This window comes from Pipistrellus kuhlii, unplaced genomic scaffold (genome assembly GCF_014108245.1).
Source record: "Pipistrellus kuhlii isolate mPipKuh1 unplaced genomic scaffold, mPipKuh1.p scaffold_m20_p_14, whole genome shotgun sequence".
NCBI lineage: Eukaryota > Metazoa > Chordata > Mammalia > Chiroptera > Vespertilionidae > Pipistrellus > Pipistrellus kuhlii.
This window is the reverse complement of record NW_023425449.1, coordinates 8,340,638-8,357,503: the sequence shown is the minus strand read 5'-3', so window position 1 is coordinate 8,357,503 and position 16,866 is coordinate 8,340,638. Positions and strand designations below refer to the sequence as shown.

Genomic DNA, 16,866 nt, shown 5'->3' with positions numbered 1-16,866 from the left:
ACTGAAATGCATAAATGTAACAATATATATTTATATATTGTATTTGAGGCCCCTAGAATCGTAAGAAATGCAAAAAATTCACTGTTAATAACTCATTCTCAAATTGCTGTGGGGAGTGTGCCCCACATTGGGAACCACTGATCTACAATATAATCTAAAACATTTCCCAGATGGGAGAGACCAAAGAAAAGGAAAACGGAGGAGCAACACAAAGTTAGAATTTCTGTAGGTGTGAAATACTGTATGAACCTCCTTTCCCATTTCAGCACAAAATGCATCTGGACTAATTTAGAATTTTATTTATTTACTTTTGGGCTTACAACTTGGATTTTTAAAAAAAATATGTATTTTATTGGTTTTGTACAGAGAGGAAGGGAGAAAGGTAGAGAGTTAGAAACATTGATGAGAGAGAGTCATCAATCAGCTGCCTCTTGCACACCCCCTACTGGGGATAAGCCCGCAACCAAGGTACATGCCCTTGACCGGAATCGAACCTGGGACCTTTCAGTCCCCAAGCCGACGCTCTATCCATTGAGCCAAACTGGTTTCGACTGGATTTAGTTTTTCTTAAGCAACAAAGGTGTTTTGTTTTGTTTCTTTAATAGTATGATGTATAAAATCTTTAAAACATTTAGGGAATTTTTAAATAAATTTGATGTGTGTTTTATCTCTACATAGTCTTAGCATTTTCTTTTCACATTTCTGCAGTAGGTGCTTACTGAATGAAGCTTGTTTTGATACTCTACCTGTGCAGGAGAGTTATCGTCACCTTGCTTCTTCTTTTTCTTCTTTTTCTTTTTAGATTTCCCGGTTGAAAGAGCACCCTCTCCTTTTTCTTTATCATCATCTGAAACCTAATTTTAAAAGCAAAAATGTTAAAGTGAACTGATTGATTTAGTTCTCATTATTCTGAAAATATTTTGAAATATTTTCATTTATTAGGTTTAGTCTTTATTTAAATACTAAATAAGAATTAATAACAAGCAATAAAAGTGATCTAAAATTACATCTTAAGAAATAAAGTACATGGAACTTCATTCTCCTATTGTCTATGACTGACCACTTTTTCCTTACATCTTTCCTTACTTACTATAAGACTTACTGTGCAAATCTTGGTTTTTAAAAATTCACTAGATAGGTAATTTTGTTTTATTTAAGAGTTTAAATGTAGAACTATTTGTATTAAAATTGAGTTTGACCCTGTTAAGAGGATGGCAAACTAAAGAGTGGGAGAAAATATTTGCAAACCATATACCCAACCAAAGACTTGTATCTAGATTATATTTAGAACACTAACAATTCAATAGTAAAAAAAACCCAAGCGTCTAAATAGAAAATGTACAAAGATCTAAACAGACATTTCATGAAAGCAGACAGACAGATGGCAAAAAAGCAGATGGAATTATGTGCAATATTATTAGCCATTAGGAAAATCCAGACTAAAAATTTACCATGAGTTATCACCACATACCTATCAGAATGGTTAAAATAAAAAACAGTGGTCCTGGCCAGGTAGCTCAATTGCCAAAGTTGTTGATTTGATACCTGACCAGGACACATACAAGAATCAGCCAATGCATGCATAAAAAAGTGGAACAACAAATTGATGTTTCTCTCTCTTTCTCTAAAATCAATTACAAAAAATTAAAGAAAAAAGTGATAACAGCCAAGTGCTTGCAAGAATGCAGAGAAATTAGATCGCTCGTGCATTCCCAGTAGAAATATAAATATAGAGATACGGCCACTCTGGAAAAAAGCAGTTTCTTAAAATATTAAATATGAACCTATTACCTGGGATTGTACTCATAGGCATTTATTCCAGAGAAATAAAAACTTACATTTGCATAAAAACTAGTACATGTATACAGCAGCTTTATTCATAACAGCCCCCAAATGGAAACAACTCAAATGTCCTTTACCAGGAGGATGATTAAATACAGGCATACCTCAGATATAATGCGAGTTCAGTTCCCGACCACCAATATGAAGCAAGTATTGCAATAAAGTGAGTTGTAATCTTTTTTGCTGGTGGAGGGTCTTGCCTTTAATTTGTAAATAAATGAAACATTTGTGAAGTGCAATAAAATGAGGTATGCCTGTAAACTGAGCAGAGCATGGACTACTACTCCAAGTAATAAGAAGCACCTAATGACACATACAACAATTTGGAGGAATCTTTAGTGGTTGTCAGCTGGTGGTCCGTGAGGTCCGAAAGGTTGGCAACCGCTGTTTTAGAGATTATGCTCAGAGAAAAAACTGTGCCAAAGGTTTCCTATATAATAAAAGCCTAATATGCAAATTGTCCCCTAGACCAGGAGTTCGACCAAGGGTGGGGCCAGTTGGCCAACTGCGGGAAGGAAGGTCCTGACCAGCAGCTAGCAGCCGCTAGGAACCCTACTTGTGCATGAATTTTGTGCACTAAGCCTCTAGTATACTATATAATTCTTTACATAGAACATTCTTGAAATGACAAAATTATAGAGATGATGAACTTCCTGGTTGGCTAAAAATTTCAAAAGGGGGTGGAGATAGAAAGGAAGAGAAGGTGGTATGAAAAAGAGCAACCTGAGGGATAATTGAAGTGACAGAAATGTTCTGTATCTTGACTACATCAATGTCAAGATCTGGTTGTGATACTGTCCTATAGTTTCAAAAATATCACCAAGGAGGGACACTGGGTAAAGGGTACTGTATTATTTCTTACAAGTAAATGTGACTTTCTAATCATCTCAAAATAAAAGGCTTAATTAAAAAATTAAATCTGAGAAAGTCACTGAAAATAACATTCTGCATAATAAAAACTGAATTAGGACTGTTAAATTAGTATTATTAGTACTAATGATATCTCTTCACATATCACATATAGTTGAATTTCCTATAGAAAAGTGTCTTTTGTTTATTTTGCACAGGTGATAGCCAAGATCCACAGACTATTCTTAGAGAAAGAAATGATAAGGATACCTGCTATTTCTGTTCAGCACCATAGTCATTAGGATGATTTTAGAGGTCTCATGAATCACCAAATAGTTTATAAAATTATTATCAGAGAGGAAAACAAAATGCTGTACCACTTAGTTTTAGCTAACTGTAACTCAGCCATAGAAGAAAGGCAGTTCTCATGGCAAAACACTGTTTTTGTTTATGGGAAAAAGGAGGAAATCAACTCCATACCGCCTTTTAACTAAAATATTCTGAAAAACCGAAAATTCCTTTTATTCCCTTTCTTAATCCCATTCCCACATTACCTCCCTAGAGGTAACCATTATCATGAACTTCTTTTGTATCCATCTAATAGATTTTTATAAATTTATGTCTCCCCACACAAAATGTACACAAATGGTATCATTGTTATCTTTCTGAAACATGCTCATCATCATATATATATCTCTTTAAAAATATATTTTTAGATATTTTATATGTACATGTGTATATAAATGAGATTTTAGTAATATTGATATACTAATTTTTTAATTTTAATTTTTTTGATATACTTAGCTTTAATTCATTTAAAAAATCTCTAATATGCCACTGTACAAACAGATCACATTTTATTTATCCATTCCCCAACTAATAGGCATTTAGATGGTTTCCTATTTTTGCTTAGAAATGTAAAGATGATCTCTGAATCTGCTCAGAAAAAGAACTGCTATATGTGATTGTCTTTATTCAGTATCTCCACTGTTAAATTCTGATGAACAAGCATAGGAAGTTCCAGTTAAGAGAAACAGACTTTTATTTGTACATTCACTACGTATCAGAATGATTACTGTGTGCTAAGATACTATATACTAAGAAGCTTTTAAAACATGTAAACTTTATTATTATTATTATTTTTTGAGCAGTTTTAGGTTCACAGCAAAACTGAGCAGAAGGTAAGGATTTCCATATACTCCCTGCCCTCACACACACACACAGACTCCCCACATCCCCCATTATCAGCATTCCTTCAGAGTGGCACATTTGTTACAATGAATCTACAGTGACACACCACTGTCACTCGAAGTCCATAGCCAACACCAGGGCTCACTCTTGGTGTTGCACATTCTGCGGGTTTGGACAAATGTACAGTGACATGGATCCACCATTCTAGTATCATACAAAGTAGTTTCATTGCCTGAAGTACCCTCTATGCTCTGCCCATTTGTCCCTTTTTTCTCCAGCTCTTGGCAACTGTAGTAAGCTTTTGTAGGTCCAATCTAAATTCGTTATCCCCTCCCCCTCGCCCCAGACTTTGATTTTACTGGTAACTGTGCCCCTCTACATTTATTTACACCCTTAGTAGTAAAACTCATTAAGGACCTTTCCCTTTCTCTGGTCCCTGAAGATGAGAGGTACTATCTATCCAATTAGAGGCTAACCCACAATCCACTTGTCCTAAGATTCCCCAAACTCTATTGCTAGGATCTTATTCTACTAGTGAAATCCCTCATACATATTTAATTTTACTTAAGATTCTTTGCCGCTTTGCCTACAGATATATTAAAGCAGGAGTAGGCAAACTACGAATTTAGCCCAATGCCAGTTTTTGTAAATAAAGTTCACTTTTGTATTGCCTATAGCTACTTTTGCACTGTGTGGTTTTTTATTAAAAAATCTGCCGATCCTGCATTAAAATCTCTTCTACAGCCCAGTCAGAGTGGTTCAGTGGCTGAGTACTGACCTATAAACCAAAAGGTCATGGTTCAATTCTTGGTCAGGGCACATGCCCAGGTTGTGGGCTCAGTCCCCAGTGTGGGGTGTGTAAGAGTCAGCTGATCAATGATTCTCTCTTTTAAAAAATATATTTTATTGATTTTTTACAGAGAGGAAGGGACAGGGATAGAGAGTTAGAAACATCGATAAGAAACAGATCAGCTGCCTCCCGTACACTCCCCACTGGGTATTTGCCGGCACCAAGGTACATGCCCCTGACCGGAATCGAACCTGGGACCCTTGAGTCTGCAGGCCAATGCTCTAGCCCACATGTGTCAAACACAAGGCCCGCGGGCCAAATCCGTCCCGCCAGGCCTTGCAATGTGGCCCGCACCGCGCTGTCATCACTGCACTCCGCTGCGTTTCCATCACAATGACAGTTTATGACTGTTCAGTAAACCATTCGGCCCGCGATTTAGGCTGGATTTTAGATTTTGGCCCCTTCTCTGATTGAGTTCGACACCCCTACCTAGCCACTGAGCCAAACCGGTCAGGGCTAATTCTCTCTCTTCATTGATGTCTCTCTCCCCCCCTCTCCCTTCCTCTCTCTCTAAAAAAAAAAAAGAACTGAACTAATAGCTCAAGGTATGGATTGGTTCAATTATGCGAATCTTAATAGTTACCATAAATGATGACAGGGCTAGAGGTAGAGAGGAAAATTATTTTATATGTATCTTTTTAAAAATATACTTTCAGATATTTTACATATACATGCTTTTTCTGAATGCCAAGCATGTTGCTAGAACTACAGAAACAAGAACTTCATGGACCCTTTACAGAATGTAGCCTAGAAGGGGAAGACAGACAATGATGTAAATAATTGATCCTGTTACTAGTTGGTCCACAGTTGTGTACTATTTTACCTCTCCACTAAGCATGTTACCTATTTCCCTGCCTTGGTGCCTTTTTCATGATGTTCTCAGTCTTATCTGTTGCTATGAAGCCTTCCTTAATTTTATACTGGACACCCCAATTTACTATTTTCTAAAACACATTAAGAGTTGGTAGGCTATTATAATAATTCTGATAAGTAGACAGGAAGTATTGATTGTTTTCTTATTAATGTCTAATAGTGCTTTCCATATAAAGCCCTTCATAATTTGTGGGGCAAAAAAACAACAGTGGAGAAGGCATGCAAGCAAAGGATAATTGAAGTAAATACGATCATTATGTCTCCCTGAGGCAATCTGGATATACTTATAATAATAGACTGTATCCCCTAATAATTCTAATATAGTTGGGTGTAAAGAAATAAACATACCCGCCAATCCCTTTACTCACTTTTTGATCATCAGGAATTGGCTCCTGGGACTTTAGAAGTGACGCTCGCTCTTCATCTACCCAATTGCCCCACTCTTCTGCTGGTGCATTCCAATCAGAGCTGGGATCAGCAGAAGACAGACCATCTAAAATTTAACATTGTGAATTAGGTATCTACCATTTCTGCCAAAAACTAAAATCCCTTCTGTAACACTAAGCTGTAATTTTAACTATTGTTCCTTCCCCCGAGCACATTTTAAAAGCTAGGAAAAAACCCCAGTAACAGGATGGGGAAAAATACACCTTTGCTCAACTTCTACTGGGCACATCATATGGCTATTTAAGTGGAATTTCTAAGGAACTCCAGAAAACTTATGAATTAACTATTTAATTCTACTTTTCTTACCTCCTTTGTTATCAGTGTCCTGAATTTGCTATTTAGGTCTAACCTGGTAAAATCTGGTCATTTCTTTGTCCCGATTATTACAACATTTTTGTAGTTTATTATATTTCTAGAATACAGAATTAGTCAATCTTTAAACAGTAGTACCAAAATTATACTCCCTCCCCACCTTATGAGCTTTTCAAGATTAGGTTTTTCTTTAAATTCACTAAGTCATTACAGAATACTTAACCTCTTCTTTCCCCTCCTTTTTTTTTTTTTTAATAATTGCACCTTTATTCCAAAATATGGGTCACTTTTTGGGCTTCTATCACCCTACTATCATTTTACTCTAGACTTTAAAATTCCTTTCTTTCACCCTAGGAGGTACTGGCTTATTCTGAAAGGGAAAAACATTCTTTGGCTTTGCCCTGATTAAGCAACTGATTCTCAAAGTTAATCCTTTCCTCCTCTTCCAGGATATCCTACAGGCATGCATATATACTTTTGTAACAACAACTTGTAGTCAGTTTTATTTACACTGGTTTAAGATAACAAAAGTTAGACTTTATTTCTAAATAGTTAATGAATTTAGAATTCTAATATAGTACTGCTTTATTGAAAAAAAAAATCCACTTTTCCCCGACTAATGCCAAATGCTGCTTTCATTAAACACTAAATTCTTTTATATACATTTCACTCTGCTTTTAGAATTTTTATTCTATTCCACTGATCTATTCCTGGGGTAGTGCCATCTATAATAATAAAAGCATAATATGATAAATTAGATGGCTGAAGAGTGGAATGACCTTCCGGATGAAGCCGGGGCTGCGAGGGCCGAGCCCCTTTGCACGAATTTTGTGCACCCGGCCTCTGATATACATAATATAGCTGTGCAATATATTTTAGTATCCAGGAAAACAAATCTGTCAGCATTACTCTCATTTTCTTTCTATTCTTATTTTTCCAGGTGAACTCTATAACTGTTTTTGTTTAAAGGAGAGGCATTATGACACATCTTCATGAAGGCTTTAGAATCTATATTTTGAAAGAATATAGTACTTTCCATATAAAAAATCTCATAAGAAAAAATGTCTATACAGTATGATCCCAAATTTACAGGAGGAAGATATACAAGAAAATAATATATAACAGATATATCTTAACAGTGGAATTACAGGAATTTCATCTTATTAAGCACTTGCTATGTACTAGAACTTGAGCTAGGTAGGTATCAGAGATACAAAGATCAGTATGACATAATCCCGCCCACCCCCATGCCACTCAGTCTATCTACTCAGGGATGGAGATAGGTAAATACAACAGCAAAGTGATAAGATTGTGTCACAAAGGGTATAGAGAGAGTCTAATTAATGGAGGTAAAACACGTAACAAGTGATTACAAGTGTGAAATGTGTTATAAAAAAAGGAAGTCCCTCCCTATATTTTGAAATTTATTAACATAACTTGGGACATTATTACATAGCATTAACAGAGAGGGTAAGAAGGACCTGACCAGGGAGCTCAGTTGGTTAGAGTGTCGTTCATACACCAAAAGTTTGCGGGTGTAGGGCAAATAGCTAGGTTGTGGGTTCGATCCCTGGTTGGGGCATGTATGGGAGATAGCTGATCTATCTTTCTCTCCCCCTCGGGTGAGGATTAAAAAAAAAAAAAAGTATCTTATAATCAAACTAGAGGCCTGGTGCATGCATTCATGCACAGGTGGGGTTCCTTGGCTTGGCTGGCGATCGGGGCTGTCTCGCCCAGTCCCACTCAGGGCAGATCAGGGCCAGCTAGCCTGGGGTTGACTGTGGGAGTGCACAGACCACCGGGGGTAGCTCCTGCATTAAGTGTCTGCCCCTTAGTGGTCAGTGTGCATCATAGAGACTGGTTGACTGGTCTTTCGGTCGACTAGTCATAATGGTTGCTTAGGCTTTTATATATATAGATAGATGGTTCTACATATCTACATATGAACATTGCTCTAACAATAACTATGTCATTTTTGTTAAATTTCTTAACAACTGTATTGAACTTCATACTAACTTCATAGGACTGCTGAGAGGATTATATGAAGAGTAAAGAAGTTCATAACAATGCAGTAAGTGGTCAATAAATGGTAGCTATTTTGTTGTAAAAATAATAATTTACTTTTAGTCCAGCCAGTGTGGCTCAGTGGCTGAGTGTTGATCTATGAATCAGGAGGTCACAATTCGATTCCTGGTTAGGGCACATGTCCAGGTTGTTGCCTCAATTTCCTGTGGGGCATGCAAGAGGCAGCCAATCAATGATTCTCACTCATCATTGGTGTTTTTATCTCTCTCTTCCTCTCCTTTCCTCTCTGAAATCAATAAAAATATATTTTTAAAAATTATATATTTTAAAGGCTTAAATGGCTATAAAGTTTGGAGAGTAACTGTACTATGGCTTAACTTCCATAGGAACATTAACAGAAGAATAATTTCTATTGGCTTCCCAAAACTTTATTGGTGCCCAGCTGGTGTGGTTCAGTGGTTGAACACTGACCCATAAACTAGGAGGTCACAGTTCGAGTCCCAACTAGGAGATCACAGTTCAAGTCCTGTTTAGGGTACATGCCAGGGTTTCAGGCTCAATCCCGGTGGGGGCTTTCAGGAGATGACCAATCAATGATTCCTCTCATCACTGATGTTTCTATCTCTCTCTCCCCCTTCCTCTCTAATAGCAATAAAAACATATTTAAAAAAATGTATTGGTCATGTTTCCATGTTTATTGATCTCAGGTGTTTTTTGTTTTTTAATTAACTAGATCAAATGAAACTATTTTAAAACAACAAATCAATCATCTAAGCCTAAACACCATCACGAGGAGACTTCTCAACACTTAATATCTTAAGGTTCATAGGCCTATCTGCTAACTTCTTAGACATAGTTTCCTTAGAACTGCATAGTATAGCTTCATTCATAATATAGGTCTCTCCATCTATCTATAATAATAAAAGCATAATATGCTAATTAGACTGAACATCCTTCAGGATGACCTTCTGGACAAAGCTGGGGCTGCAAGGGAAGCTGGTGCTGGCAGCCGGGGAAGGAAGGCCTCCTCTTGCTTTGTGTATCAGGTTTCTAGTTTATAAATAATTTCCTATTTTTCAAAATTCCTCCATTAGTTTTCAAACATCTTTTTTGTTGTTGTTGTTAATCCTCACTAGAGAATATTTTTTCCATTGATTTTTAGGGAGGAAGGGGAAAGGAGAGAGGGAGGAAAAAGAAGAGAGGGAGGGGGGGAGGGAAGAGAAAATATCCATGTAAGAGAGACCCAAGGTCTAGGATCAAACCTGCAACCCAAGTATGTGCTCCTGACTGGGAATCGAACCTGTGAACCTTCAGTCTGAGGGCCAACACTCTAACCACTGAACAATACTGACCAGGGATATCAGTATCTTTTCAAAGAACCATATTAGCTGTATTCAAAATGGTAAGCAATGTGTCTCCATTTAACTTGCTTATAGAGTTAAACATCTCATAGCTAATCTCTATTTTATCTCAGCAAGAAAATGGCTGTTAGCTGTTTATCAGAATTTAATGAATTAACTTTAATAAAACACAACAATTACATTAGAAAGACATTCTCCAGTTTTTACACACACCATACTAATGAACAGACTAATTTTGCCCCGAGAAGAAGACATCAACAGCAGCACAGAAGCACATATTCAATATTTACTAGAATATTAGAACACAGGGCAGTATTTTAAGTGTATTTTAATGTTCTAATATGTATTATATTATTTAAGCCTCTCAATAATTCTGCCGGGGGAGGGAGGGAGGGAAGGAAGGCAGGAGGGAGAGAGGGAGGAAGAACTACTATTTTTACAGATGATGAAACAGGCATACAGCCATGTCTTAGGGCAAAGACAAAGAAGATTTAAGCCCACATAGTCCTCAAGGGTCATGCTCTGAACCCCTTCATTATGCTGGGCCAACAAAACCAAAGTTCTATTCAAAATCTCATTCCTTATGGGGTGATGATGATTTTTTTTTTAATGGCCAAGATAACTGATAGATTAGCATCTACCCTTAAAATATAAGATGCTATACTGTAGCATCTTAACCTTATATTCAAGTGCCTGGGTAGAATCAATGACTTTTTATCAGATAATGTTTTCTATGCCTCAAACCAGTCAGTCAATATATATAGATTTAATTGATTTTTAGAGAGAGGAAGGGAGAGGGGTAGAGATAGAAACACTGTGGATTGGCTGCCTCCTGCATGCCCCCTACTGGGGGTCAAGCCCGCAACATAGCCATGTGACCTCTTGCTTATGGGTTGACACTCAATCACTGACCCACACCAGATGGCAAAGAGTCAATAAATTAATCATATTATACTGTTAAATGTAAAACTAGTGCATGTGTATGTGTGTACACATTTTGTGGGTTAGTAATCTCAAATATTAAATCATGCCCTCTACAAATTTAGAAGGAATAAGTAAATTCACCAATTACCAACATTAGCTACATTAAAGATGACAACACACAAAATAAAATTCACATAGGAAATGAAGTTGAAGAGAAACTTTGAACTTAAAAGACTGCCAATACAACATAACAAGTTTGAGAAAGATGGTATTCCTTATACTCACTACTTTAAATAGAGTCATGTGCATACATTTTTCAGTCTTGTTTTAGCAGCCAATCATATTTTTCGTATTACAAGAATTGTTAAAGAGACGAAAGAGGAGCTGTTCTATCCAAGTTGAGAAGTCTAGAGTCTTGTTTGCTCAGTTCTCCTCAGCCTCATCCCACAGCTGCCCAAGACATCTTGACCTCACTCCTGCTATTTTCTTACAATCACTCTACTGTTCTTCAATCACTCCTCAATTCTATTGGGAATAAACTTGATCGTTCTTCCCAAAATTTTTTTTGCTCCATTTTATAACTCAATTTAGATTCCAAGATAAGTGACAAGAAAAAGTCCAAGCCATATGAGGTACTATTACATTTTAAAATCTGTACTAGAACTAGGATACACGTTCTAAACCAGAAACTCCAACCTTGAGCTTCCTAATCTTTAGCCAGCAATTCAAGGCTTTTCACAATATGGTCCTCCCTAATATACCTTTTCAACTTCATCTCCCTTAATCTATAAGAATTGTGCTTCAACTAATCTATAGAGAGACTAATCAATGTACACCACTAATAATCCTTGTGCTGTGTTTCGAGCTTACCTTCACGATTACAATCATCACCAAGACTGTACCATGTAGTGGTTAAAAGCATGAACTCTGGAGCTAGACTACAAAAGTTTGATATCATCTCCTCCACTTAACTTGAGCTGTGTGGCCAGGGGAAGTTAGATAACTTTTTTTTTGCCTCAGTTTCTTAATATGGTAAGTATGGAAAAATAAACATCTACTTCATGGAATTGTTATAAGCATTAAATCAACAGTATTTACAAGACTTAGAGCAGTGTCTGGCCAGTGTGGGTTAGTGGTTGAGCATCAGCCCATGAATCAGGAAGTCATGGGTTCGATTCCTAGTCAGGGCACATCCCCGGGTTGTGGGCTTGACCCCCAGTAGAGGATGTGCAGGAAGCCAATCAATGATTTCCCCCCCCCCTCCTTAAATATGCTTTTACTGATTTCAGAGAGGAAGGGGAAGGGTGAGAGAGATAAAAACATTAATGATGAGAACCATTATCAGTTGCCTCGTGTACGCCCCCTACCGGGGGTTGAGCCCACAACCTGGGCATGTGTCCTTGGACCAGAATCAAACTTCAGTTTGCAGGCTGATGCTCTAGCCACTGATCCAAACTGGGTAGGGCCAAAACATATTCTTTTAAAAAAATTTTAATCAGGGCAAAAATGGTAGAAAACTCCAAAAGTAAATGCTAAATAAATAACAGAAAATAACGTGCTGTAAAAATTCTGAGGAAGTAATAAATTCTGAGGTTTGGAGTTAAAAAGAAAACCAATTAAAAAAAAGAAAAGATAGTATGAGCTTTCTAAGATAAAAACCATTATGTTTTTCCCTTCCTCTTTTTTTTTTTTTTTTTTTTAAATAATTCTTGCTTTAACCTTCTTATGCTTCTATTAGAAATTAGGCTAACCAAATGGTTTTCTATCAATAAAAAAACTTGCATGCCTCACAAATTCAAAGCCATTCCGATATATTTTAGAACATTCACTTAAAACAAAAATTGTAAAACTAGAGCAACTATAAGACAATTTCATGTTTAATTATAATCTCAATCATAAAAAATGAATTTAGTTTTAATTCTATAGGTATTCAATAATTAGTTTACAAGTAATACATTCGGTATTAGATATTACTATGACCTAAGAGGTTAGAAAATAGGATTACAATTAAAATATAAAGCATGAATTCAGGAAGCTAGAAATTCTGAAAAAGAAACAAAAATAAACAAAACCCCCCCAAACTGATAATTTTTAAAAGGACATACTTAACCCAGACCATTCATCATCGATATAGGGCTGATTACGGCTAACATCCCACTGATAATCAGAAGTGGTAGCCTGAGAAACTGGCTCAGCAGTAGATCCTTAAATGAAAACGAATGCAATAAAATTAAAAGTGGAATTTTCTAATTATGTTTCATAACAATTCTATACTTTGCATACGGAGACTTAATTTTTAAAAATTTCTCCTAAAAGAAAAAACTCAGACATTATAAGAGTTAGGATAAAGAAAAAGTAGAATTAAGGGTAATTTTAGATTATATGTGATAATCATTTGATCCAATTCACTAATAAGAAATACATTTTTCCTTAGTACCAATCCATTAGATTTTGTCCTTTATAATATAATTCTTCAAACTAGTTATCTATATATTTCAAAAAGTCAAAAAAGTTTATTGGGGGCACAGGTGCAGGATGGAGGGGGTCAAAGGGATATCTGTAATACTTTCAACAATAAAGATAAATTTTAAAAAAGTTTTCTCTCTCTTCTTAATTAAAAATGATAAAGCACAAAAGAAATCCTGGATGTTTTAGGGTAGTCTATATCCTTAGAACCCTAAAGGAGAGAACTAGAAAATATCTGAGTTTGCTAGAACCTTTTGCCTAAGGAAATATTGAAGAAGAAAGAGAGAGATGATTATTCTAAAGAGTTAAGGCAGTGAGAAGCCAAAGACATAAGAGAGTTATGCTGGTGGTTTAGAGAACAAGTTAAATTCAGGTGCATTTAATGAATAGAGAATACAGCTGACCTTTGAATGATATTGGTTTGAATGGCATAGGTCCACTTATTCACGATTTCTTTTTTTCAGTAAAATTTTGTACTTTCTCTTCCTTATGATTTTCTCAAGTTTTCATTCTCTAGCTTATTTTATTGTAAGACTACAGTATACAATACATATAAAACATACAAAATATGTGTTAACACACGGTTTATGTTTTCAGTAAGTCTTCCGGTCAACAGTTGCCTATCAGTGATGAAGTTTTGGGGGAGTCAAGTTACATGTGTATTTTCAACTGTGCAGGGATGTGTATAGGGGGTATCAGTGTTCCTAACTCCTGCATTGTTCAAAGGCCAGCTATATTCTAAGTGTTTTCTGTTTCTACTTTTCTTTCTTTGGGTGGGTGGAGAAGAAGTCATATAGTCCTTTAGCAATCTGATAACAGCTGTGGCAGACTACTGTCCAGAACTTCCACAAAAAATTGCATATAGTTTTAGAGACATAAATTCATGGTTACCAGGTCAAAACACCCTGCTATACAGCCATAAACTGATTTCAGAATACAAATGTTCTTCATTCAGGATATATACACACACACACACACACACACACACACACACACACACACACCAGGCCTTCTGAATAAGAATCTCTGTATGTATCAGAATCCTTAGGTGACTCTGATATTCACTTTGGATTCAGAGGCACTGATATAAAGAGTTGGTTAAGAAAAATACCTGTTAGTATAAAAGATACAATCACTTCCTCTGATCAAAGTCTTTACTATCAAATTTTACTAGCACTCCACTAATGTTAACTGCTTGATATACTCAATAGTTATATTTTTACGTAACTTTTAACAGAGTAACACTATAAAATTCATATATAATTAGCACATGTACTGCTTAGAGGCCCTCAAGTAACACTGTTGCTGTTTCTTTAGCAGCCCATACTACTTTCTCTGAATATATGAAGGGAACAGCATCTATGTTGTACAAAGTCACCAAATGAAGGAAGCAATTAACTTGTACCTCTGGAAATAAAATGTATTCTGAGACTACGAATTGGCAAACTATTACCCATAGTCCAAATCCAGCCACCCCTTCTTTTGTATACCTATGAGCTAAGAATAATATCAGATTTTTAGGTGGTTGGAAAAAAATCAAAATATTATTTCAGAACCAGACACTCCTCTGTTTATGTATCATTTCTGGCTGCTTTCCTGCTATAATGATACAATTCAGTAGTTGCAACAGAGATGGTATGGCTCACAAAGCCTCAAACATTTACTATTGGGCTCTCTACAGAAAATCTTTGCTGACCCCTTTTCTAGACTAGTGACTCCAGACACTGGGGAACCACATAATTAGTGCACTGAGTCCATGAATTCCAACAACAACCAAGTATTACAAACTAAAAATCTCCCATGTCTAAGTAATATTTGTTAGGTACTTAATAGTTTCTACACGATTAATAAAAGGCATATCCATTTAAGTTATGCTGAATTTTTAGAAATTTACTAGCAATAATATACTTTCTAATCAATATATACTCAAGTAAAGTGATTATGTGAGGGCCCATATAACCTGAAAAGTTTCACTATAAACTTACGACGAATAAGTGAAAATAGAAACAAAATGCCAAATTACAAGTATGGCAGGAGTGCACTAGTAACAGCAGAGTAGCTTGATCCTGAAGGAAGGCCTTCCATTTGTACTTGTCTGTGTGCCAAAGCACTTCCGATCATGTCAGGCTACAGAATCTTATGTCCCCTGCAGAAAGGAACTCAGTCACTTGCAGATTAAGAATTTAGGTCTTGCCGAAACTGGTTTGGCTCAGCGGATAGAGCGTCTGCCTGTGGACTGAAAGGTCCCAGGTTCGATTCTGGTCAGGGGCATGTACCTTGGTTGCAGGTACATCCCCAGTGGGGGGTGTGCAGGAGGCAGCTGGTCGATGTTTCTCTCTCATCAATGTTTCTAACTCTCTATTCCTCTCCCTTCCTCTCTGTAAAAAAATCAATAAAATATATTTTAAAACAAAACAAAACAAAAAAAACAACCCACAAAAAAACTTAGGTCTTCCTTCCCCTTTTATTAAGGCCTCTGTCAGTGATATTATACATTTATTATTATATTGATAGCAATACTTGACACTATTTTTCAAATAGCAAGCGCTAAATTAAACAGAAATTTCTTGTTAACTAAATGAAAGACTGTTTTCACATACCAGGAACAGCAGAGTTAAGTGTGAGAGATGCAAAAGAAGCAGAATTCTGTTCAGAGGTATTCATTCCCCTATCCACACTAGACCAAGCAGCTGTTAAAATAAAGAATGTCACTTGGAATCTTCGATTTGCAATGAAACTTGAAAGATTTGTACAGATTTAAAACTATGGTATCAATATTATATAACCTTAGAAAATTAGAACTTAATATAGCAATAGCTACTATTTAGTGAATGTTTGTTATGTACTGGCTCTTTATACCAACCACTTTTAATCTTTAGGGCAAACTTGCTAGCAAAGTTTCAGAGTATAGTTAAGTAACTTGCTGACAGCTATAGAAAACAGCTGAGCCAAGACTGGAACTTAGGCTGATTTCCATTGCAAACTACCTTATTATCTACCACAATTAAGCTATGACTTTGGGCCAACCACGGGACTTTATACTACTTGATATTCATTTATTAAATCCTCACAAGTACTTAAATATGAGGTTCATACAGGAGGTTAAATAAACTACCCTAATTTACATAAAAGCCAATGGAAGAATAGAGATTCATACCAAATTGATCTATTTGAAGTAATCCATGCTTATTCCACTAGATCATGCTATCTTCTCAACATTTCCAAGAGATTTCTTACTTCTATATGAATATTTTAAGGAGCATATACATCTATGATGCCAGACACTCCTGAGCAAATCTAATTTCCCAGTTCTCTTTCAACAAAGGTCCTAATCCATCTAAGCAGGAACTCTAATCTGCTGCTTAATTTAATCTGTAACAACATTAAGCAAATACCACCTAATTTATGTCCTAATTATGAAAATGCCACATAGCTTTTGTAAGTAAGTTGCAAATAGGTCACAGTTCTTAACATTACTTGATAAAACTTGACCATTGGTTGCTTTACAGCATAGAAATTTATGCTTTCTTCACGATTGAAATTAGCTGGGAATTTAGGGAATGTTTCTTCTTCCAAATTTTGGTATTCCTACAATTTTTGGATATTGTAGAGGGAGGAGGGGAGAGCAAGCTTAAGAACAGTGTTAGTAAATGATCAAAAGTTTGCTTCTTGGAGAACATCAGTCAACATGAGTCTTTCTAAGCTTAAAAGTGATGGGAAAAGCAA

General features: G+C 36.1%; 1 protein-coding gene across 6 annotated transcripts in view; it reads right to left on the bottom strand.

Annotated features, from left to right (window-relative positions):
* Window positions 1–16,866, bottom strand: part of MTDH (metadherin) — a 52,122-nt gene that overhangs the window by 8,426 nt on the left and 26,830 nt on the right. For 2 of the 6 annotated variants that reach the window (XM_036436588.2, XM_036436587.2), the window contains 3 exons: window positions 12,780–12,878; window positions 5,974–6,098; window positions 747–854 (listed from right to left, as the gene is read on the bottom strand). In XM_036436588.2, the coding sequence (XP_036292481.1) occupies window positions 747–854; window positions 5,974–6,098; window positions 12,780–12,878 (332 nt within the window). Of the gene's footprint in view, window positions 1–746; window positions 855–5,973; window positions 6,099–12,779; window positions 12,879–14,696; window positions 14,703–15,740; window positions 15,831–16,866 lie in introns of all 6 variants that reach the window. The other 4 variants (XM_036436590.2, XM_036436589.2, XM_045581328.1 and 1 more) reach the window with 3 other exon arrangements.